Source organism: Thalia democratica, chromosome 8, assembly GCF_965202585.1.
Source record: "Thalia democratica chromosome 8, ktThaDemo2.hap1.1, whole genome shotgun sequence".
NCBI classification, from domain to species: Eukaryota; Metazoa; Chordata; class Thaliacea; order Salpida; family Salpidae; genus Thalia; species Thalia democratica.
Genome location: NC_139172.1, coordinates 16953137 through 16977273, shown reverse-complemented (window position 1 = coordinate 16977273; position 24137 = coordinate 16953137). Strand labels below are relative to the sequence as shown.

The window sequence follows — 24137 nt, the reverse complement described above, 5'->3', positions numbered from 1 at the left end:
ACTTCAAACTAAAGAGAAAGTATATAGTAGTAGTAACTGTTTTGATTTACTTATTTATGTACTCATATATAAAAATCTTAGTAAGATCTTTTAAACAAGAATAACAAAAAAACATTTATATCATTTTAAAAACTATTTTTTATAGAAGAAAACGTTAATTAAAATATAATCACTGAATGGCAGCATAACAAAAACACAATAGAGTCGACTTTTTCTTTCTCCGAACATTTGAGAGATACAGTGTTAATAATTGGCATAAAAATTCACGCTTGAGCAACGAAAGAACATAGCGAAAGCCTGTAAGTTTTGTTAGACGTACAAAATTTGTTTATCGTTAAATTTTTGTTTTTGTGATTGTGAAAAGGCATCGATTTAGACAAGACTTGCAAAGATTTTTGTAGCTTGTAAACAGCTTGTTTTATTTCATAATGCAAATCTTTTTTTTTTTTGAACTCTTTGAGCATTATGTACTAAAATAAGTAAAAGATTAGACATAAAGCTTTTAGAAAATAAATTATTTTAACTTACTTTTTTTATTTTTTTATAAAAGTAAAGCTTAAGTTTGAAGTTTAAACTATATATAAATTAAGTACTTTTATAGTTATCAACCAACCTGTATATTTATCGGTTATTCCGTTATTAAAAACGGATATGCTTCTACTTATAAATAGCTACTTTATATATGCTACTTTTAATTTGTGTGAGTAATCATAAATTTATGCAATACTTTTATCAAAATAAAAACTTTCTGTTTTTTTTTTTTACATTCTTTTTTGTAACTTAACAGTAAAAAAAAGTTAAACAATGAAAACTTTGTTTTTGCCTTACCATAAAATTCAGAATATAATTTTGATATATGTTTTTTTTTTTTGTAAATTTACTAAAAAATTGCTTTGTTTTAATTATGATAAAGCATAAATAGAATTAAATATTTTTGAACAATATATTTGGCTGTTAAAAATAATAATGGTAAAACTTTTAACAACATTTTTTGTTTTTAATTTTTGTTTATTTTTTTTTGTGTTTTTTGGAAGTCATATACCTAAGCTTAAGGTTGGAAAAGTTTTAAATTAAAAATTAATTATTACAGTAAAGTTTGATACTATACAGCTTAAGCATAATTTCAATAACTAATATAAACATTTTGTGATATTTTACGATTGATTACACCTTTGAGTTTTTTAAAATAAAAAAGGTTAATGTAACAAATTCATCAAACTTTTCATCGTATTATTCTATTGCTATCACAAACTCATATCAAAACTAAATTTTTGCAGCTATTTTTGTTTCTAACTCAACAAAAATTATAGTGCAATATATAAACAAACAGTACTGAAGAAACTGAGAAATTACTTATATTTGATTTGAGCAAAAAATGCATGGTATAAAAATAAATAAACAACAATGAACAAAATATTTCAATTCGTGATTTTATTGAAACTGGTCTTCATAGAAAGATCTGACTCCAAACAAGGTGAATTTGAATTTAATTTACACTTTAGATATAAAACTAGATAACTAGACTGCATAGTTTTTAAAGTAATTAGCAAACTTTTTTTACGAACTAGCTTTATCTTAGATAATTTAAAATACACTTGTTTCATTAACATTTTAGCTTAAGTGATTTTAGAGTATATTTAGCTAAAAAAGTAAACGTTGTATTTCGATAGCAGAAGTTATAAGTAAGTTTTATTTTTGAGTTCAAGCTTATTCACAAAAACTTAAGACACTTGATAAATGATAAGCTGGAAAAATTTTCATATTAGATTTTATTACCTTTATTTATTTTAACGATTTTTGTAGTTTTAAAATTGCTTTTAATTAAATAACAAATCTTATGCTTATAGTTTTATTAAAATCAAATAAAATATAAATTTTCTACAACGTCTAGTCTTGTACTAATTCTAAACAAGAAATACGCTTAGCTTGAGAACACACTTGTTTAGTGCTTAATACTTATTAGAAGCAGACCAGACGGCGATTTTTTCTAGTTAACTACCAGAATATGTTAATAGCATTCTCTTTAAAAATGTTTTACAATTCCTGTAACAATTTGTATCTCCTGCACCTGCCTAAATTGCTATCTGTCTTCGTTATCGAGCATGCATGCTGCACTTATCAATTTTATTTTCTTGTTATAAGGGCGCTGTTTGTATTTTTGCTCGGTAGAAAGTTTATTATTAATGTTTTTATTTTTCAATAACCTTTATTACTTTTTTCAGCACGTTGATGAGATTTAAATAACCTTTTTCGATGTTTACGAGTGCAAAAATTCATGTCGCGTTTAATAAGTAATAACATGCACAAATTTTTCCGTAGATCATTTTTTAGTAATAACAAAAAAAATTTTTTATGTTTTGTTTGACCAAAAAAATACCGATTTTTTTTGTAAAACTGAATCTAAAGTTAAAAAAAAAAAGTTTATAAAACTATATATTTAAAGCCTAACATTAAATTACATCGTACTGCAAAAACTATGCGTCTCTAATAAATTTTATTAGCAATAAAAATACTTTTGATATTTTTAAAGCCAGTAAGTTTTTCAGTTATTTTAAAATAAGATTAAGGAAAAAATGTTTAAGAAAGCCTAGTTAGGTTTCACAGAACTATTATTATTACTTTCTCTTGATCTTATTGGTGGTTAAACAACTAAAAAAACATTAGTAATAATTTTTTTTAATTTAAATTGTCTATAGCTTTGTTTGAAATGTTTACAAAAAATAAAACTTATTATTTAAAATCATAGTTTGAGTTTAAGTTAACTCCAGTTTAAGTTTCAATACTTGTTAGATTAGTTTTATAAGAGACTTCAAAACAAAAAATTTCAAAGTATTGCTTCAAAAAAATTATCATTATTATAGAAAAATATTATATTTATAAAATATTATTAAATATTAGAGAAAAGTATTTTATAGAAAAAAGTATATAATCTATAACTAAGTACAGTTATTTACTGTTAAATTCATAGCTTTTAGTAATTAAAAGTACTACAACTTTGAGCATTTAAGTTTTTTCTTGTTAAGACCAGGTCAAACTACATGGATCTGATAATATACAAAACCTATATTTGGTTTTTAGTAAACATATTTTATATACAATTCAGTTTTTTGTTAATATTTTTGATGAGACCTCTTAGTTTAACTTTTGTATATTACAAGTGTAAATGAAGACACTTTTAGTGTTCAACTTAAGCATTTGAAAAAGTAATGTGCAAAATTCACAAAATTTTTTGAGAAAATAAAGAATTAAATTTGAATGCTATTATCAGCAAAAAACTCTTTAAATAAATTTTCAATAATCTAACAAAAACAAGAAAGTATTTGAAATTAGGTTTCAAGGTAAACAGTAACTTAGTATAACACTCGTAATTTTATTTTTTGATATATTTTGGTATAATAACTTTTTAAATTACAAATAAGAAACTAACTAAAGTTTAGTCTTTAAGTATATAAGTCAAATAAATTAGTTTAAAACACTATAGTTTCTCACTGTTCCGTTTTTACAAGATAGAGTTTTATGAAATAAATTTAAATTGCAATTTGATTTAAACGTTAATACTGTATTGCGTCTTAGAACGATGAAAAAAAAAGCACTCAAAAAGTTTGGTCTAAAGACCTGGTGTACGAAAAAACCTTTCGGTTATCGAGTCGTACACCACACTGATAATTTTAAGCACTTTGAAAACAACTATTAAAATGAAAATCGACATAGTTTACAACAATACTTTGAGTTGATTATTCTACTTTGTCAAAAGGTTTTTTTTTCTGTTTAATGTGTGTTAGTTTTATAGAATAAACTATAGTACTTTACTTAATATAATTTTTTCAATTTAACCTAGTATAAAAAGCAAATTATTAACGGCAAGCACTTACAAGTACCTACTTGAGATGTTAAATTTCAAACAGTACTTAAAATTATCTAATTTTTTTCTTTTGTTCTTAGTTCAGCAGAATTTAATAAAAAGTTTTATGCCTAAAGATTTTTTTTTTAATTTTACACATATTATTTATAGTGAGTAAAGATGTAGTTAACATACATTAAAATTTTGCTACAATTAAAACTTGACAAAATGGTTATAAAACATAAAAGCACAAAGTTAAAGTTTTAAACCTATTTAACTGTTTTTGTGCATTAAGTATAAGCAATTAAGAAGTTTACGACCGTGACTAGAGCTAATAAAAGTTTTTTTAAGTTTTTATCGTTATCAAGTTTTAAGTTTTTCATCCATGTTGTGGGTTAAGTACGATTTAAAAATTCACTTTACCAAGGTAAGAAAAATAAACAATAACATTTTTAGACATAACAGTTAAAATAAGAAAACTACCTAAGTTGCTAAAATAAAAAAAATTTATTTAGAATACTATCAATTTAATCTCGTTTAAAAAAAAAATTAAAAGATAATAAAACAGCCATGTTATTTTTTTAGTAAAACAGTAACTTAAAAGTAAACATTTCAGTTAAAATTGTTTTCTAAGAAGTTTTTTACCTTCTTAAAATAGGTTCTACAGTTTTCATTAGTTTCACATTTAAATTAAACTTTAATCATGCTGAATAAACGTACAAAGCAAGACAATTCCGCTGGTGCAATCCTGTGTCACTCGCTGGTTCAGCTGTTCCAATGGCAACAATGTGTTACGAAAACAAAAACAATTATCAAGTGATAGGCGAAAAACCACGTTTTGCGTAAAAGTTTGATGCTAGACAAAAGTTAAACTGAGAGTCTAGAAATTATCAGATATTCAAACTCTTTTAGCTATTTTTAGAATAGATGTGAAATATAAAATGTTGTAAGTACTTAAGAATTGTATTGTATGTACACTTGTATCTCTATAATGTGTTGATATATGTATCTCTGCTTTAACTGTTGTTTAAAACTTTTTATGTATTGAGATTTAACTTTATCATAGCAATGTAGTCACTCAAATACCTTGAATATTTGGTTTACATTCAAAAGTAATTTTTTTTTTCAAACTTTTTAATTTCGACTTTAATGCATGATTTAAGCAACTAGTGAAATTTCGTATACAGCTCGTTTTTTGATTCAATCTAGTAACAAGCTGTACGTAGAAAGAATAAACGCTTAACTGTTGTAAGCATACTAGTGCTTTCAATACCATAGTACATGTTATAAAGCTTTTTATCAAAAAAAATATTTAGAATAAAATGTACTTTGATACATTTAAAGTTTTTTTTGTGTTTTTGAAACTCGAATCTTAAAAAGCCTTACAGAAAACTTGAAATTTTCATCGTACAAAGTTATTGAAAGTTACACCGACAGAGCTTTAAAATTTTCAACAGAAACAAGTGTTAAAAGTGTTTCTCAAATATTTAGAAGTTGATTTAATGTTAGTTATTTGTTGCTGAAAAGAGACATAACAACGGAAATAAACAACAAGAGTTTTTGTTCTCAGATTGAATGACATAAATACATGTGTTCATATATATCTATACAAAGCATTACTAAAAATTTTGAGTGGTCAGACTTTTTATAAAAGCAAACTTAACAGCTCTTCAATCTGACTGCTCAATGACCCTTGAAAAGACTAATTCACCGTTTCAAGTTATTTGATTACTTGTACGCTAGGCGCCCTTTTTTAAATATAAATTCTTAATACATTTTTAGCTTTTATGATATTCGTTGTTTAACATCATTTTTTGCAAGCTTAAGTATATTCAAACAAAATTAAGAAAATTTGTAGTCTTACAAACATTATTTTTAAACAAAAAAATTTAACAGTTTAAATAAGTAAATAAATATTCAGAAACAATTTTACAAGCTTTAAAAATTTACAAAAGTTAAAATCTATTTTTTTGATCTTTTAACTTTTTGTATTTAATTAAAGTTTATTAACAACACTTAAGATTTTGTTTTAAACTATCAAATTTTGAAAACACTTATAATCATTAATTCTAAATTAAGAGGTAGTTTTTTAAGTGAATAAAGTATCGGGAAAAATAATTTGCACTTAGTTGTTTCTGTTACTACTTGAAACCAAAAAACAGTAGTTCATTCGATGAAGATAAATTAAAGTTGCGCTACTTAATAAGGATCAGTGATTTCAAATTAACTGGATTGATTGTATTTCTAATTTACAAGTTTTCTTACAGTGTCCAATTTGTCAAAAAATAAGACTTCAAAATAAAAAACATCCCATTGTTAAATTAAGAACTATCAAAAGCTAAAGATTAAAGTTTAAATTTAAATAAGTTATGTTTACAGTAACTTTTCAAAACTTTACAGTAATGAAATTTTTTCTAATGATTTTAAAGAATTTATCCTTGCACACTGAAACTTTTACCATAACAGTTAGTATTACATATACTAAAAGATGTTATAAGTAAAAAATTTAAATAAGCCGATTATGTGTTGATAGATAACCTGAGTTTGAAAATACTTTGTTTCTTTTTACTTTCTGCATTAAAATAAAGTATATTTATAGAAAAAGATATCGAAACTCTTTTTTCGACTAAAAGTTTACTTTTCACAAAGAGATATTTTATACAAAAAAAAAATTATTTAGTTTTTTTATTAAAAAAACATTTATTGATACTATTTTTCAAAAACTTTATAAAAACTTATCTACTACTTTAATGCTAAATTTCAAGTTATAAATACAAGGTTTCAAGAATACTTAACTATATCAAAGTATAGAAAGTGAAAACTTTTATAATGAGTTCTGTATTTTTACATGCAATTTTAAAGTAACAACTGGCTTTTTATTACAGAGGTACTCCTAGATACTCGGGATGCTCTTTCTGACCTCGGATTTCACGTTCAACAGCATTCACAAGTTAGCTAAATTTAAAGCTTTTTACTGTAGTTGCGTTATATGATGAAAAAAATCAATTAATTGAAAATAATTATAAAATAAAAACATAGTATAAATATTCTTTTAATTTTTTATGATAATATTAACAAAATTTTGTGCCTGTGCTTCTGAATTAAGAGACATGTAAAACTTAAATTTAAAACTTTGCTATCTTTAAATATAATATAAAATAGTACAACACATTTTATATCTATTTTATTTACTTATAGTAACTAAAACTCTATAGATTTTCAGTATTAAAACTCTGATTTTTATAATTAGACCAATAAATCTATATTCTAAGATTTTTTTTGTAATAATTTTTACTCGGTATTTCAACTAAGAGTTATAACAAGTATTAAGGCTGAATTAACTTTCGTTTCAAAAGTGTTTGTTTATTTTAGCCTTATTGTTACTCAACACTTCTGCTCGTTTTAAATCTAATATGGTTTTTGGCTAATAACTAGGATAGTTTTATGATTCTGCTTTTGTTTAGTATATTAATAAAAATCATATATTTGACTTAATCAATAAATAAGTAACTAGTAAAGTTTTTTCAAGTGTTTTTGATATTAAAATTCGCTTTACTAAGTGTTTTCATTTCAACTAACATTATAGTGATGTTCACTACATATTTATTACAACTATTATTATAATTATTTGAAAAACTCTGAAATTAATCAAAAAATCCAAATTAAGAAACAGTTTTTATACTATCAACAGCTAGATAAACTAGTTACTTGTAAGATACTTATTGAAACACTAGCCATGCATTGTTTACAACACTAGTTCAAACAAAAATGACACACTTTGTAAAGATTAAATATTAATGAGAAGCGTTGGTGACTTCGACGGTTTTTAAATTAAGTGCTTGTTTATATTTGTTAAAATGTATTATTTTACCGGAAACGTTTTGTTTGTTTGTTCGATTTACGGTCATTATTTTTTGTATTTTTACATCTGCAAAAAAAAACTGTATAACTCTGACTTCTTAATAAAACGAGGTTTATCATTTAATTCTAATGTTTTTAAGCTGTTAAAAGAGTATACTACTGCCTATGAAATAACCACTTTTTAATTAACAAACATAATTTAGGTAAATTTTAACTAACATTTTATCGCAACAGTGGCAAGAAATGACAATTCCACGGGATGGGAAAGATTTCCGAGCATTCGTTGTTTGCAAAGTTAAGAAAAAAAACAACAACAACTGGATAAGAACACCTTACATAAAAGTTAGGGGAGCGCAAAGAATTTATGTAGAGATTGAATTCGTTATGAGGCTAGTTTTAAAATTTAACATAACTTTAATTATCTTACTTCCTAGATATATTCTTAAGATATACAAATTATATTTAGAATTTCATCGATTAAGTTTGTTAAGATTCTTTGATAAAACTTTAACACCATATAAAAACTTTTTTGACTTTTAAAACTCTTGTTCCAAAATTTTTAGCTACAAAAATAACGCTAAATACTAATATACAAAATATAGTTTGCATCGTTTTACCTAGGCAAATTTTTTAATATCTGTATAAACATGGTAACAATGATAATGGTTATTTATCTAGGTCATGTGATGGAGTAGAAAATGTTGCTAGCTGCAAAGAGACGTTTAATTTGTTTTATTATGAAAGCGATAGGGACGATGCAACTTCCACTCACCCTCCTTGGAATGAAAATTCTTATATCAAGGTCTGTTTCTGTGCGAAATTAAAACTTATACTTAAATATAAATGAAACATGCTGAATTCATTGTGCATTTAGACTCCATATACTTAGCAAGTTGTGTATTAAGAGCTTCTTAGATAATTTCTAATATTAAAATTTAATACTTAATATTTTACTCTTAATTTCTTTCTAAATTTATATAAAATTATGTTATAGAACTAGCATCAGCTATTTAATATAATCAAAGTTTTTCATCAAGAAAATTTCATAAATTTACTGAAACAAAGGAAAAAATTGTTTTTTGTCCTAAAATAACAACAAAAAAAAGAATAGTTTTTTAGCTTTAAAATTGTTGTTTAATCATTTTAAGCATCGATATAGAGTCCTTAATTTCAATAAATTTCATATTTTATCAAATCAAGTCAAGTTATAGATACAAAGCTGATAGGCTTAAACTTATTTTATTTTAGTCTAATGATTTTAAAACTGAACTAAGGTACACTTGTAGCCGAAAATATCTTGAAAATATTAGAAAATGTTTGACAATTAAACTTCTTAACCTTGTCAAGTTTTTAATTATACTATTTTAGAATAAATTTATTATGCTTGGTATAACTGTTGAACTTTTTGATAAGTTAAATTAAATCCAAAATTTTATGTTAGTTTAAAATTAATAAATTACGACGTTGTCAAAAAACAAAATAGCATAATAAATATCACTATAATAAACACTATAAAATGCTATATTTAAAAGTTAAATTAAATCAGCTACATTATTAACTAAGAGATTGATTTGGTTATTTAATTTAAATTTTTGTACAACAGGTTGACACCATAGCAGCTGATAAGAGATGGAATAAAAATGAAGAGGGAAATCTTGAGGAGAACTTGAAGCATTTATACAACTTGGAAGTGCGGGGAATCGGTCCTATTACCAAAAATGGAGTTTATCTAGCTCTACAGGTTTCTATTAAAACAAATATTTGAACATTATAAATATAAAAAGGAGAAAATTATAGCATAAATATAAACAGAATATGTAGCAAAGGTTAAGTTAACCTGATTTCATCGGCATGTCAATATGCTTGAAGAATATAATATGCTTTAGTTAAATAATTAAGTATACAAAGTGTTAAACGGTATTTGCTTAACTGAATAGCTTCTTGTTTATTTTAAAATAGTATTAAAAGTTAGCCTTTTGAAAACATTGAACAAAATAAATAATCTATCAAAATTTCGATGGATCACTTTAAACAGCTTATACTATTGCATTATTTTTTAACCAATTTTGAGAGTATATTAATATTAATACTTTTAAAATTTATACAGGATACTGGCTCGTGTATTTCTATTAACTACATAAAAGTCTATTATGAATACTGTGGTGTAACAGTTAAAAACTTGGCTACTTTTGACAAGACCACAACTGGACCAGATCTTACTTCTCTTGAAGAAAGTAAGGGGCAATGTGTTGCAAATGCCGTCTTAAAAGTAAGCTTTTTTAAAATTAATTATTTTCTATGACACTATTGTACTTTGTAAAGAGCAATTTAAAATAGTGAGTGCCATTAGTAAACAAGTGTATTAAAATTTTGTTTGTTTATTGAAAACCAAGAAAAGAACAAATGACACACCCTCTATTCTTTGGTCGTTTTTTATTTGCATAAAAATATATTATAGTTCACCATTTTATCTTAGCATCATCTTTACTTAAAAAGTTCATTTTTTGAATTCTTGGCTACTAAACAAATAAAATTATAATATAAAAGTAATTTATTCTGTCTAGTCTTTTTTAAATACGGTTAAATTAAAAAATTAATATTAAAATTTCTTCCTGCGAAGTCAACAAAAATACAGTGAACTCTTTCAATAAAATTATTCAAATATTTTAACATTGCTTATTTTAAACGCGATTTTTTTATTAATCTTTTATTTTTTGTACTAAATTATTACCGTTGAAGGACTACAACAACCATCCTTCACTGTACTGCGATGGTCGAGGAGAATGGACGATGGCTCAGGGTTTTTGTTTTTGTTACGCTGGATTTCAACCTGACAGTACCCTTACTAGATGTATAGGTAAGTTGTAACGTAGAGTGCTTACCAGATTACTTTAGCAAGTTTTGTTTTGTTACTGTTTTTGTTTCTGCTTATTAATTTACAAATGATCAATGCATCCTTTAAGTCTAAGGCAAATAAAAATAATAAAATTTTATAAAATGTTTGAACCAAATTTAATTTAGAAATTTTTTGTTTACGATCAACGAAAAACAACGGAAAAACCTTGACAACCATGTGCCGTGAGACAAGCTCAAGTTATCAATAAGTTTTGATCATACCTTTCGGATCAATAGACAACAAACTTCTCGAAAGACTGAGACCTAGGTTGTAACTCATCAGTCAGACCGTTTCTGTGGTATAGATTGACTGATGAGTATTAATAAAAACGAAACTTAAGTCTCATTCTATCGATAGCTTCTAGTCTCAGTGGTTTGATCAAAACATGCTCTTTTTTCTTTACTTTTAACGTTTATTTCTAAAAATAAAAACATTGAATTAAAAATTAAAAATTTAGTTATCTCAATTTTTTCTACAAACGATAGTTTAGCAATATTTCTTAGAGTCTTGCTAAGTTTGAATAGCGTTTTCAATTTTAAACTGATTATTTTCTGACTTAACTTTGAAGTTAAACCTTATGTTTTTTTCTTCCAAATAAGAATTTATAAAACCTAATACTTAACTAAGCTTGTACTTTTATTTGTAAAAGTTAAGCTTTTACATATTTTAAACATTGGTAATGTTATTAAACCTAATTTAGTAATAAAACATAAAGCAATCAAAAGTGTTGAAAATTTTTTTTCAATTTTTTTAAATAAGTTGAAAGTTAAACATAATTTTATAAACTTGTAGGTACTGCTAACAGTTAAAATGATTTAATAAGATGGTTTTGTTTATAAATTGTCTGAAAGCTTTCAGCACATAGTTTTTATGTCTAAATAAGGTTACAACATAACTTATTACTACAATCCCACTTTTCTATTTATCCTAGCATAGATTTAAACTTGAACAAAGCAGTTAAACTTCCATTCCTAATTAGTAACTGTAGCTTAAAAATCATAATAGTATATAGGATAATAAAACATACACACACGATTTAAATACAATTTGTTTTTAAAATCAAAAATGTTTTTGTTTGAATCTAAGATAAAATTAATTTTTTAATGACATGCTTGAACTGTTTTACTTTCAAAATAGATCTGTCTCAATGAAACACGAGATAATAAGTGCTCTTTACAAGGGCTAAATAACTTATATTTTATTTTTGCGTTTGTAGCGAGTGACGCTATTTTTTTTTTATAAAAAACTTAAAATTATACAAAACTACTTTTTTTTGTAATAAAACATTGTTAACCACTCGCCTTTTATTTTTTTGAGTACTTTAGTACAATATTTTTAATAAAACATCTGAAACCAAGATTTTATTAAGGTTTACCATTAATCGTCTGAAACATAAATCACTTTTTATAAATTTTGTATTAACAAACCAGACTTTTGTTTATAAAAATCAAAACAAAAGTGCATAAACGTTTTCAAAAAATATTGTTACATAAAAACATTTCTCCAGAGTCTATATTTAGCTTACAAAAGTTTCATACAAGCAACTGCTTTAAAACTTTTTGTTAAAAGATATTGTGTTATAGATTTTCAAAATTATTTACTTTAAATATTCTCTAAAACCTTTTCACAAACTTGTTTTGTTAATAACACTTACACTTTTTAGCATGTCCAAAAGACTCATACAAATCAGAGATCAGCAACAATGGTTGCATGAGGTGTCCAGCGTACAGTATTGCAGAAAGCACAGGTATGATTGAATGTACTTGTATGAGTGGGTTTTACAGAGCTGCCAGCCTTTTCTCCTCTGATAAGCAGTGTTCAAGTAAGTTGTATTCAAACCAAAGCGTTTAAAACAGATCATTTCATTCTAAAATAACTATATACAACCATTTAGTATTTTTAATTCATAAAAAAAAAGAATTAATTTTGAGTGTTAATGTCTACGACAAAAGAGAGCTAAAAAAAGTATTTTTTGTATAAGAAAATTTAAATACTTTTGTACGAAATTTATTATACTTAAGTATTCATATTTCGAAGAAGTTTACATAAAAGCTGTTTCTTTTCATAATTGCCATAGTCAACTGTTAATAACTCATTAAATTAAATTGTTACAGTAAACATTTTATATAACAAAACATTTTTATTTAATTCTTTCGTTTTTAATTTGAACAAAAAAGAAGCCTTTTCGCTGTGTCAGTAAAATAAGTGTGAAGTTAAATGAATATTTTATGGTAAAATCGATCATCGGTACAATTCAGTATAAATAAATTGTTTCGTCAATACGATGCTTTTTGTTCAAATAGTCGGTTTTCACTGCAACGCAGACAACAAATGTCATGAGATATTTTTTTGTTATTACAGGTATATTGCGAGATATTCAAGTTATAAATGCAATAACCAACATTAATCAAACCAATGACGGTATATTTATATTAAAAAACAATGTTCATTAAAAACTGAATTAATTTTTTCAACAGCACGTCAATTTTTAATTTTAGTCAGTAGTAGATTATAAATATTAAAATCAAATGATTTTATCATAAAAATAAAATATTTAAAGTATAAACTAATCATACCGGTCACACTATACTTAACTAGTTTCAAAGAATACAAGAAAAACCGAAATAAAATGTAAGAACTTTAAAAAATAAAAAAGTATAAATAAAAATGAACAAAATAACTTCAGAGCCTCCTGGTAAACCAACTTCAATCAGTGTGAATTTGAATGACACATCTGCAACAATAAACTGGAACCCACCTTACTTATTTTCAGAAGATAACTATCAACTATATTTTAAGTAATTTCAGATTTTAGTTATACATTTTTAAAGTAACCATGATTAAAGTTTTATACTATTAGTGTAATTACTAACATTAATCTTAAGATTAAAAACTCACAAAAAATCACTAATATGCTATAAAAAAGTATAACAATTATAAAAAAGTTATTAAAACGATTTAAAATTTACATATAATAGTAATATATTATAAAATCAAATAAGTTAAATAAAAACAATAAACTTTCAGCATTAAATGCCAGTATGAGGCTAATGGAAACCTACGTCAGTGTGATACTAATATAAATTACACACCTTCTCAAAACAACATCGCTTCAAACAGAGTTAAAATGGAAAACTTGCTACCTAATACAAAATACAATGTAACCGTAAGTTTTTTCTGAATGATAAATTAGCTTCGTAACAAAAGGCATATTTTAGTTAGTTAAAGTTTTATTTAACTTTTACCAGGCTTTTTGTTAACTAAACTCTATAAACAGCCTTTTTCTTTTATTTTAAAAAACTGTTGTTGTTGTATACTACTCACGGTAGACTTGTTTGGTTGTATAAGTACTTTTTATCTGTTTTTAAACAAATTTAGGTTTAAAGAGTGTTATTACTATATGTAACAAAGTAGTAAAAATTTAAAAATGAAATTTTTGTTTAAAAAAAATACATTATGCTCTCTCTTACTGAAGACTTAACTTAAGAAAAACTTCAGTCAAGAGTTTCAAACAATATAAAAATTAATTATGCAACAAATCAACTAATAAATGGAGTCTACTCACTATAATTTATAAGTTGATGCTAAAATCTATATCTTTTCAATCATGGTTTGACAAGCTAATTCATAATGTATTAATTTAAGGCTAAAAGAGATTATTGATAGGTTTTTTGAACTTTGTATATTAAAAACTTTTAAGTTGTAAATTATTTAAGCTATTGGTTTTATTAAATAAAAGCATAAACTATACAAAAAAACCGCAGACAATATCAATTTTATTAAGCTCAACAGATATCTTTAGAAATAGAAGCTTTTTTAGAACCTTGTATTTGTAGTAACTGATCGTATACATTAATGATATTATTAAGTATGGTTTTGTGATAGTAATAATTTTACAGTATTGCTCCTCGGAAAAAAAAGACTGACTTTGTCGTAATCTTTTTTTATAAATATTTTTGTGTTTACATGTACTTTATTATACTGAATATTAAAACAAAACAAATTAAACAACTAATTGACTAACTTAACTTAAATTTGATAAACGTAAGTATTTAAGAAGCTTTTTTAAAGATAGTTGCTTTTGTGACACTACACTTTGATAACTTTCGAGTGAAAAAAGATTTCTTTTAAAACTCAGAAAGTTTACTTCATTTTTACAAAAAATTACTCTAAATTATACAGATTACTTAGATATTTTAATAAAAAGCTTGGAATTGTTTTGAAATTCCGTTTTGATTTTTTCTATTATTTTACATATTAATCAAGTTAACCATTATATTGGAAGCTAGAATTTATTTATTTATACTTTAGATTTTTTGCATACAGCTTGCATCTATAAAAAATATAATATAGAGTATTGCAACTTCTAGTTTATATCTTAAAAATGACAAATGAGTATAATTGGTCACTATAAAGAAAATTTTGTGCCCACCAAGCTAATAAGCAAACTTTTTAACAAAGACTTTTCTTGTTATGGTTTAACTACCTTTGCGAAGATATATTTTATTTTAACCTGAGAACTTTAAAAATAATTGAAATTTAAAATATATATTTATCACACTTATTTTAACTACTAAACTAACTGTGAGCTGTAAACCATTCCACGAACACAATTTGCACACTTTATAAAAAAACTGCGATAAAAAAAATTACAGTTGATTTTTATAGCGCAATTTTTTTTTTTACATTTCTTAAATGTCGTAGCGAAATGGTGAAATAAATAGAGACTGAAAATTTAATAATAAACCTTTAAAGCTATTACCTTGTGTTTTACTCAAACCAAAAGTATAGTTTAATATTTCAAATGCTGTTCTGCTTTTGAAAATAAAAACAAAATCAGTAATAACTTTACTTTTGATCTTTTGTTTATATAATTCTATTTTAAAAGTATAAGTACATGACCTTTGAATAATTGTGTTACAACAACTTTTCAAAAATTTACTTAAAATAAAACTAAAAGCAGTATATTTAACAAACTTTGAATCTTGATATATTAATTTCAATAAAATCTTCAAAAGTGTAATCAAAATTATTTTAGTATAAAAAACGCCTTAAATAATTAAATAAAAGTGGAAATAAATTTTGCTTAAACAGTAAATCTTTTTTTTTCCTTATTTGTTGTTATTTTTAAATCATCACTTTTCTATTTATGTCAAACGAGCTCATTGAAAGATATTATTGAAATATCTTATACTTTGTTTTATAACTTTACAAGCTATTTTAGAAACAACTTCTGACTTTATCGAACTTAATGTTTCAATTAGTGTTACTTATTAACTAAAATTTACTTAAAAGAGGTCGTAAATTTTTAAAATAAAAGTTAAAAATTTAATTTACTGAAGTTAATTATACTCTAAAGTCTTATAGCTGGTAGAAAGTTATTTAAAATAAAAATAAATTATATTCAAAGTTTAAATTACAACAGTGTAAATGATTAAAAAAGAGTAACTAACAGTTACAATTGAATATGTTTATTAATTTTTTTTAAATTTATAATACTTTACAATATTTAAGCGAATAGTTTAATTTGAAAACAAAAGTTAACTGTTCCGAAATTAAATGTCATTACTTTTAAAGTTACAAGGGTGTACATAAGGGTGTAATTTTTTATCAATATTGTATTTACATATTTTATTACTCTTAGCTTTTAGTTCTTATTATAGTTTTTTTAAGATTGATGTTTAACTTTTTTTAAAAAGAGTTACTTCTTTTAGTTGTCTGGTATAAAAAATCCTTTTTTTTTAGATTTTCGCTATAAACGACATTACCAATGTTGCCTACAAACTTGGAGATCGAGTTGACAATTCAAATTTCGTATCATTCAAAACTAAAAACACAGGTAATATCACAAAAAACATTTTATTAGTAAAATTATCTACTTTACTACTTAATTTATTTACAAGATTACGTAGCAACGTAGAGAATTTTACTATTAGTAGTTTTATAAATAAATTTACAGGAAAAGTGTAATAAAGATTAATAATACATTATTAGAAATTATAAGGTAAAGTTGTAATTTTAAATTTAATGTTTATTTAGTTTTTATAAATATTAAGAAAATAATAAAATATAGATAAGTTATGTGTGTGACTATGTTTGAAACTCAAATTGTCACCCTATACTTTAAAAAAAACTATACTTATAAAACAATTATAACATTTAAGTTTTATAAAACTTTCAGCTGTTTACAAGTTTTTGAAAGATGACGTTAGTTCAAACTCAATTTCAATTTCTTGGTTGCCACTCAACCTTATATATCATACATATCAAGTTATCCTTGTAGAAAGAAGTAGTGTTGTTCAAACTAAAACAACTAAGTCTAACAAAATAACTTTCGACGGCCTTAGCGCTGCTACGGATTATATGATAAAGGTTTTTTAGCACTGATGATACCCAACAAAGTATTACTGTTTTAAATGTAATCTTGAACATTTATTTTCTATGTCTACTTTTATAAATTTTATATATACATATATATTTTTTTATATCTAAATTTTGTTTTAGCAAAATACCAATAGTGATTTCTTTTTAAGTCTACGATAAGTTTATTTCTTACAATTTATGCTGTTAAAGTAAAAACTTAGTTTTATTTTAAACTAACAAAAAAAATTACTTTTTTAAGACTAAACCATTATAAAAAAAAAAAACTATTACTATTGTTTTTTTTTGCCTAGCCAAATATGTCTTTTCTTGAATTTTTTTAAAGTAAATTAGTTAAAAACACAGACAAAATAAGGGAAGCTAAATACATTTATTAGTGTAATATTGAAGTTCTTAACGTTTCATATGAATAGGTTCGAACTAAACAAGCAAAAGGTTATGGAAAGTTTTCTGAGGAGTACAAATTTACCACTCTAGATAAAAACAACATTATTAACAATAATAACCACGAAAAAGATGAAGTTAACGAAAATGAAAAACATATAGACACAGTTATGTTAATAGTGATTGGAATGGCAGTCTTGATAACGATCATCTTCGTCATTATTGTGTATGCTTTGAGGTTGTTAAACTTTTTTTTTTTAATTATATATTTTATCGTTTTATTTTAAAATTTTTGGTTATAAACCAATACTTTTATAATTAAATATTTTAGGTTATTTAATTATCAAAACAGAAAATCTTCTAAATGCTGTATCATGAAAATTGTTTTATTTATTAACGTAAGTTGTTTATCAAAATATAATTTCACATACAATCATAATAAAAACTGTAAAAGGCTAAATCAAGGAAAAGAATAACTGTTATCAAAGATTATTTGTAAAAATATAGACTTGTATGTTTTTAATAATAGTTTTTAGTTTTATGTTTTCTAGACACTAGACTAATAGTCAAGTTGCTATAAGAAATACTTTCAAACGGACTTGTTAAAAACAAGTTTCAATGCCACGACTAGTCTACTTATTGTGCATTAATATTAGTTGTCCATAGTAATCTTTTACATAATTTAACTAGTATTTGTTTTTTATTGGAGTTGTTCAATTGTATAATAATATTTTCGTTTTTTTTATTTAAAACAGTTTTAGATAGTATTTTTATGAAAACATTCAGAATAACATAACTATTAAAGTATTGCTGTAGTAATATCAAAACTGGATTTTCAACGTGTCACTTTAACGAATAAAAAGGCTCTTTGCAAAAGATTTAAATAAATCCCTACCCTTTTTTTAATATTTGATAACATTTTATAGCCATAAATAAATTAACCTGCTTAATATCTACTTGTGAACTTTGTTTTCTACAGAAATTTTAATTGTATAACGCTTTTATTTATATAGTTTTAGTTATTTGAAAATTTTTGTTTTAAACTTTATGCTATTCAAGTCTATATATCAATAGTTTTAAATAAAAATATTCATAGTATAAATTTAAACATTTGCTAATAAAGATCCTAGCGAAACAAGTTCCCTGGAATATTTAATGATTACAAATTAAAACAGTACTCTTTCTTTATTACAATAACGCATGTTTCTGTGTGTTAACAAGTTAACACACTTTAACGGAGCTATGAAAGTTCTTGAACTGTTTGAATTTACTATTGTTAGTTTTAAATACAAAAAAATAAACACAAACTGTTTAGGCGAAGCCGGTCAAAGCGACTAAAGAAAACTAGCAATGTAGCAAATTTGGGTAAAAGTGCGGAAAAGCAACCGTTTTTCAACGGGTCCTCAATTGTTTTCGGTTTTCCGAAAATGTATATTGACCCTACTACTTACGAAGACCCGAATCGTGCAGTCATGGATTTCACAAAAGAAATTGATGTCTCATTTGTACAAATACAAGAAATTATAGGTGGAGGTAAGTAAATATAGAAACTTGAGAAAACTAGATTAAGTATATTTTCATTTACATTTATTTATTTTCGTGTTTAGTCTTTATGGTCAATAAGTCATAAATGCGGTTACTTTTTAGTTTGCGCATGATATTTTATCTTAATTACTTACATATTAATATTACAGTTCACCAAAACATTTTTCGATCAAAAATATTTTTCAACTAAGTGAAAAAAATCAAATCATAGTTATTTTAATAGTTACATTACATTAAATTACTAACTTTTAAGCTTAGTTTAAGTGTAAATAATTATTAGTGGATTAATTTTCTTTAGTATATTGTATGCTATAGAAGTATTTAAACTGATGAAATTTTGATACACTATTTCTAAAACAGTTTAAATAGTATTTTTTTCGTAATCTATAATATTTTAAACCAGTGTTTCGAATTCTTTAAACTGTGTTTAGTAGACCACTGTACAAAACCTATGTAACTGTAATTTATTAACTATATAATTTTTATACAAAAACTAACATTTTTCTTAAAAATTTATATTTACTTTAATATATACCAAAACTAGATATACCAAAGAATGGCTTTTTACATTAAAATTATAAAGTTAATACACCTAATATGATACATTCCTTACTTATAATGTACGTGTATGTTGTGCAGTAAGTTAACTTAAACATAACCTTTTATACACTGCACAAATGAATGTGAACTTTATAAAACACTGATTCAGACTACATTAAGTCATCAATAGAATTAATATATAGACTTTATTGTTCACAACTGCTAAATAACTTAGACTTAAAAAGTAATCTAAAAGCTTTTGGCTTGTATCATATAAAATAATTTAAAATATAATCAAAAAAAAATCTTTCTTTTAATTTTCTCTGTAATAAAAACTTTGTTTAGTTGAAGAATGAATGTGTTACTAAAATGAAATACTTAAAGTTCAGTATAATACTACTAACCTGATACTAACATAGAATCTAGTTTCAAGTAAAATATTGTCAGTTCTCTTTTTATAACAATTTTATTGAGCTAGCTGTAGAAGCATAATGTACAGAATTTGTTATTTCTTTTAGAGACTTCAAAGTGTTTAAAAATTATTAATTAAATTTGAAAAGGAGAATTCGGTGACGTTTGCAGAGGAATAATAAAAATTCCTGGAAGAATGGAAGAAGATGTCGCGTTAAAAACTTTGAAATCTGGCTATAACACCCAGCAAAAACTTGACTTTTTAAGTGAAGCTTCTATAATGGGCCAGTTCGACCATCCTAACGTAATTAGATTAGAAGGTGTTGTCACTAAAGGTCGCCCTTTGATGATAATTACAGAGTTCATGGAAAATGGCTCACTTGATAACTTTCTCAGAGTAAGATTCATACTTGACTTTTAATTTTCTTAGTTTTATCAATTAACATGAACCATTAGAATTACCTTTTCTATTATAATTTTTAGTTAATTGTTATATTGTAAGTTTATTTGTTGTAATGAATCCTCAACTAATGTTTAACAAAAACATTTTTTTATTTACCTGAATTGAAAACAACGGTAAAATTTTTACCTGTAATATTATACATTTAAAATTGTGCTGTAAAGTCTAGGTTCATACATGCTCTTTGCTTTATTATCAGTTATTAAAAAAAAAATATTTTAAGAAAGTGTAGAACATTCCGTAAGCTATATCTTTTTTCAAACTACAAATTTGAATTTTAGTGTCGTTCTAACAGAAATCTAAGCTAAAACCTTAACAATTACATACACTAATAAAACACAAATCATTAAATGTACCAAAAAATTATTTAAAAAAATTATTTAAAGACTTTTTAGGTTAATAAGTATAATTGTTAATATTTCTAAAATGGTAGAATGAATAATTTTATTATTGCTTAACAATTTTTTTAACTGACAGACTCATGACAGCCAGTTTAATTCGATTCAACTTGTGAACATGCTCAGGAACGTTTCCTCAGGAATGAAATATTTATCAGAAATAGGTTATGTTCATAGAGATCTTGCAGCAAGAAACATTTTGGTTAATGCTCAACTTGTATGCAAAGTTTCAGACTTTGGAATGAGTAGAGTACTTGAAGATGAAACTGGAAACTACCACAGCAAAAAAGTTTGTATAAATTGTTTTCATACTTTAAAAGAATTTTTTTTGCTGCATTTAAAGTACAGTATGCTTTTAGTTAAGCAAATTTTGATAGAAATTAATTAGTTTCACATTATAAACTTTGATTTGTAAAATATCCTGATTTTTTTTTTCAATTTTTGTGAGAAAGAAGTGGCAGAAAACTAAAAATAGTAATAACTATAAATACAACCTGTTGTTTAAAATACAGAAAGGTGGGAAAATTCCGATCAGATGGACAGCTCCAGAGGCCTTCACATACGGCAAGTTCACATGTTCAAGTGATGTGTGGAGCTTCGGTATTGTGATGTGGGAAGTTTTTTCTTACGGTGAAAGACCTTACTGGGGCATGTCGAACCGTGATGTTAGTTTGTATGATACATAGTAGTAAGATTAAAGTTTAAAGGATTAAGTACTACATTTGTACAGCTGTTTGTTACGCTTTGTTTGGTATATCCTTTGTTTGGTACTGCCTCGGATAAAAAAGTCGTACAAATAAATCAAAAATAGTCATTTTGTACTCAAATTATACACTCAAACAAGCTTGTGTAAGCTATAAAATATCAATTTATTTTGAAAAAATTAAAACACTTATTTTTTAAATATCAACACAGACTTATCCTTTTTTTTTCTATAGCTTAGGATTGTTTTATCAGTTTTAGCAACAAAATCTCAATATGAACATTATGAAAAAAGTTTAAAAGCTATTTTATATTTTATTAGATAAACATCCCTAATAACATTTAACTATAGAATTTATAAACTTTAACTATTATAGAAAAGTTTTTGATTAAAAATAGATAAAGCTATTAATGGCTTAGGACAATCTTATATAAATTTTTTTTTAAGTTTTTCAATAATTTTTCAGCTAGTAGTTTTTTTTAGTTTAAGTTAATGAAGTAATGGCTAAGCAGGATGAAGAGGATGAACTTTTCATAAACTATATATTTTAGTACACATCAAAGACAGAGTACATCTAATTTTGAAATTATAAACAGTTTATCTTAATGATCAGGTAATGGATGCAGTTAAGACGGAGTACAGGCTGCCCGCTCCAATGGACTGTCCGCTGATCCTGCACACTCTAATGATGGATTGTTGGAAGAAGGAGCGAAATCAGAGACCTAAATTTGCCGAACTAGTAAACGCTTTGGACCGACTAATGAGAGAACCGTCACAACTTGATAGAAAGGCCAATAATGAGTATGTTGATTTGATAACAAAACGAAATTAACAGAAACAAACCTGGTAAAAACTTAATCGTAAAACAAAACAAAGAAAACAAAACAAAAAAAACAAGACAAAAATTGAAAAATAAATGATTATTTATAAGTAAGAAAACTAGGAATTTATACAATTCATTGATAGCATTTATTTTACTATTTCAAATTTTAATTTTTAGATCAAGGCGTACAGACAAGCAAATGTTTGATGGCCAGCTCACTGAAGATGGTAACTTTTTCTCGATGAAGAAGCAGCCGAGTCAGTGTTTTTCTTCCAAAAACTTCAAAACTGTAGCGTCCGATTCTGGCTTTAACGAATGCCAACAAAATCATGAGCACATGGTAAACAATGACAAAGTGACACAAAAAACTCGCAAGTACTCAAACTCAATGGATTTTCTGAACAAGAGTGCTGAGGAGCAGCCAAAACCTACCTGTGTTCATGGCAGAAGTGCCAGTGAAGTCATAGCACACGAAAATCGTCCATCATATATGGAGCCACAATTCTTTGCACAAGATCACCTAAACACACAACAAAACAAGTGAGTATTCTTTTTAATGTTTTTTTAAGGGTATCTCGTTAACGTTATTAACACGTTATTAATATGATGTCTAACATTATTAAAATAATGTCTGATTTTTTTATCTTTCAAAAAATATCCAGAGTAAAACATGCAACAAAATTTTTGTTTAAACTAATTTTTAAAACTAAGTTGAAATATAAAATTTCCTAAAAAAATAATAAATACAAAACATAAAACAAAATAGTTTACCAAAACTTTTGAAACAATTATTTCTTTCAAGTCAATATGCACATGAAATAGATGAATCACAAAGTGTAGTCGTCGGTTATGACCAATGTAGAACTCTGCACAGTCTCGAAACATCGGGTACACCTCTGCTACAGGAATGCTGCGATGATGCAACTTTACCTCCTTACTCTAAAAATTCTTAATAATTATATTTTTATATGATACCGTATAGAATAATAATTTAATGTACATTAGCTTTTAGCTTATTTTGAAAGTTTTTTATTTCTTATTAGCATTTGCTCACGTTTCGTATATTTAGTTATTATTGTGAAACTTTATCTAAATTGTACAACTTCTTTGGCTATGGTTTATATCTATTATAAATTCATTTATTTTTAGAATTTAAACGAGTACTAGTTTAACCATGCTTGTTTAAAATTATAACGATATTGATGTTTTACTGCCACTGCCTGCTTTTTTAGTTTTGGTGCTTAAATTGAAAGTATGAAAAAATAATGTTCAATCATAATACATTTTTGTGCCTTAAAGTTACAAAAATAATAAAAAACCTTAGTGTATTATTTGTAAAAAAATACTAACGACTTTATACTTGTTTTGGAATTTTTTGTTAATTTTTAGTTGTGTTACTTCATGTCATTTACTGATTTTTACTTAACAAATAACCAGTATAGAAACTTTTCTAGATAACAATTTAATCAATATTTTTTTTGAAACAGCTGCTTTTACACTGAAAAGAACATTTTTTATTCTAAGAAAGGTTTTTTTCGCAGATGCTATAGTTTTTTTTAGTTATGTGAACTTAAACTTTGATGACTCTATTTATACAATTATTTTTTGATGAATTTTTAGATATTGATTTGTTATATTAAAATATATTTAAACCTACGTTTTGTATTGAAAACTGCTTTAAGATAGTTATTTATTAAAGTTATTAGATTAAAGACTTAATACAAACACTTCTGTTTTTTATCAGCTCTTGCTTATGAAGTAGAAAATTGTGTAGCAAAATAGTTTTACTGTGAAAAATCGAGTATATTGTTTTTAAATTCAAGGTATTTATATTTTAACATTTATCACTCATCATCAACAATTTGATTCAACTAAGTAGTTTTATTCAAACGAA

The 24137-nt window shown here is 24.9% G+C and overlaps 1 protein-coding gene across 1 annotated transcript; it reads left to right on the top strand.

Annotated features, from left to right (window-relative positions):
- The first annotated feature begins 1292 nt into the window (after positions 1–1292).
- On the top strand, positions 1293–23794 carry LOC145841971 (ephrin type-B receptor 3-like). The gene is made up of 20 exons (XM_082949291.1): positions 1293–1474; positions 6727–6791; positions 7937–8091; positions 8381–8504; positions 9306–9443; positions 9810–9971; positions 10442–10559; positions 12262–12420; positions 13285–13396; positions 13626–13764; positions 16344–16437; positions 16780–16970; positions 17393–17601; positions 18679–18896; positions 20009–20256; positions 20797–21006; positions 21230–21382; positions 22034–22221; positions 22421–22783; positions 23046–23794. The coding sequence occupies exons 1-20, from the start codon at positions 1405–1407 to the stop codon at positions 23194–23196; spliced, it is 3267 nt and encodes a 1088-aa protein (XP_082805417.1). The 5' UTR covers positions 1293–1404; the 3' UTR covers positions 23197–23794.
- Positions 23795–24137: the final 343 nt, after the last annotated feature.

Bases quoted from the DNA above. Each gene is read 5' to 3' on its own strand.
- LOC145841971 (XM_082949291.1), top strand. From the start codon at position 1,405: ATGAACAAAATATTTCAATTCGTGATTTTATTGAAACTGGTCTTCATA. The intron at 13,397-13,625 runs GTAATTTCAGAT...ATAAACTTTCAG, and splicing joins AACTATCAACTATATTTTAA to CATTAAATGCCAGTATGAGG. The intron at 21,007-21,229 runs GTTTGTATAAAT...TTTAAAATACAG, and splicing joins GAAACTACCACAGCAAAAAA to AAAGGTGGGAAAATTCCGAT.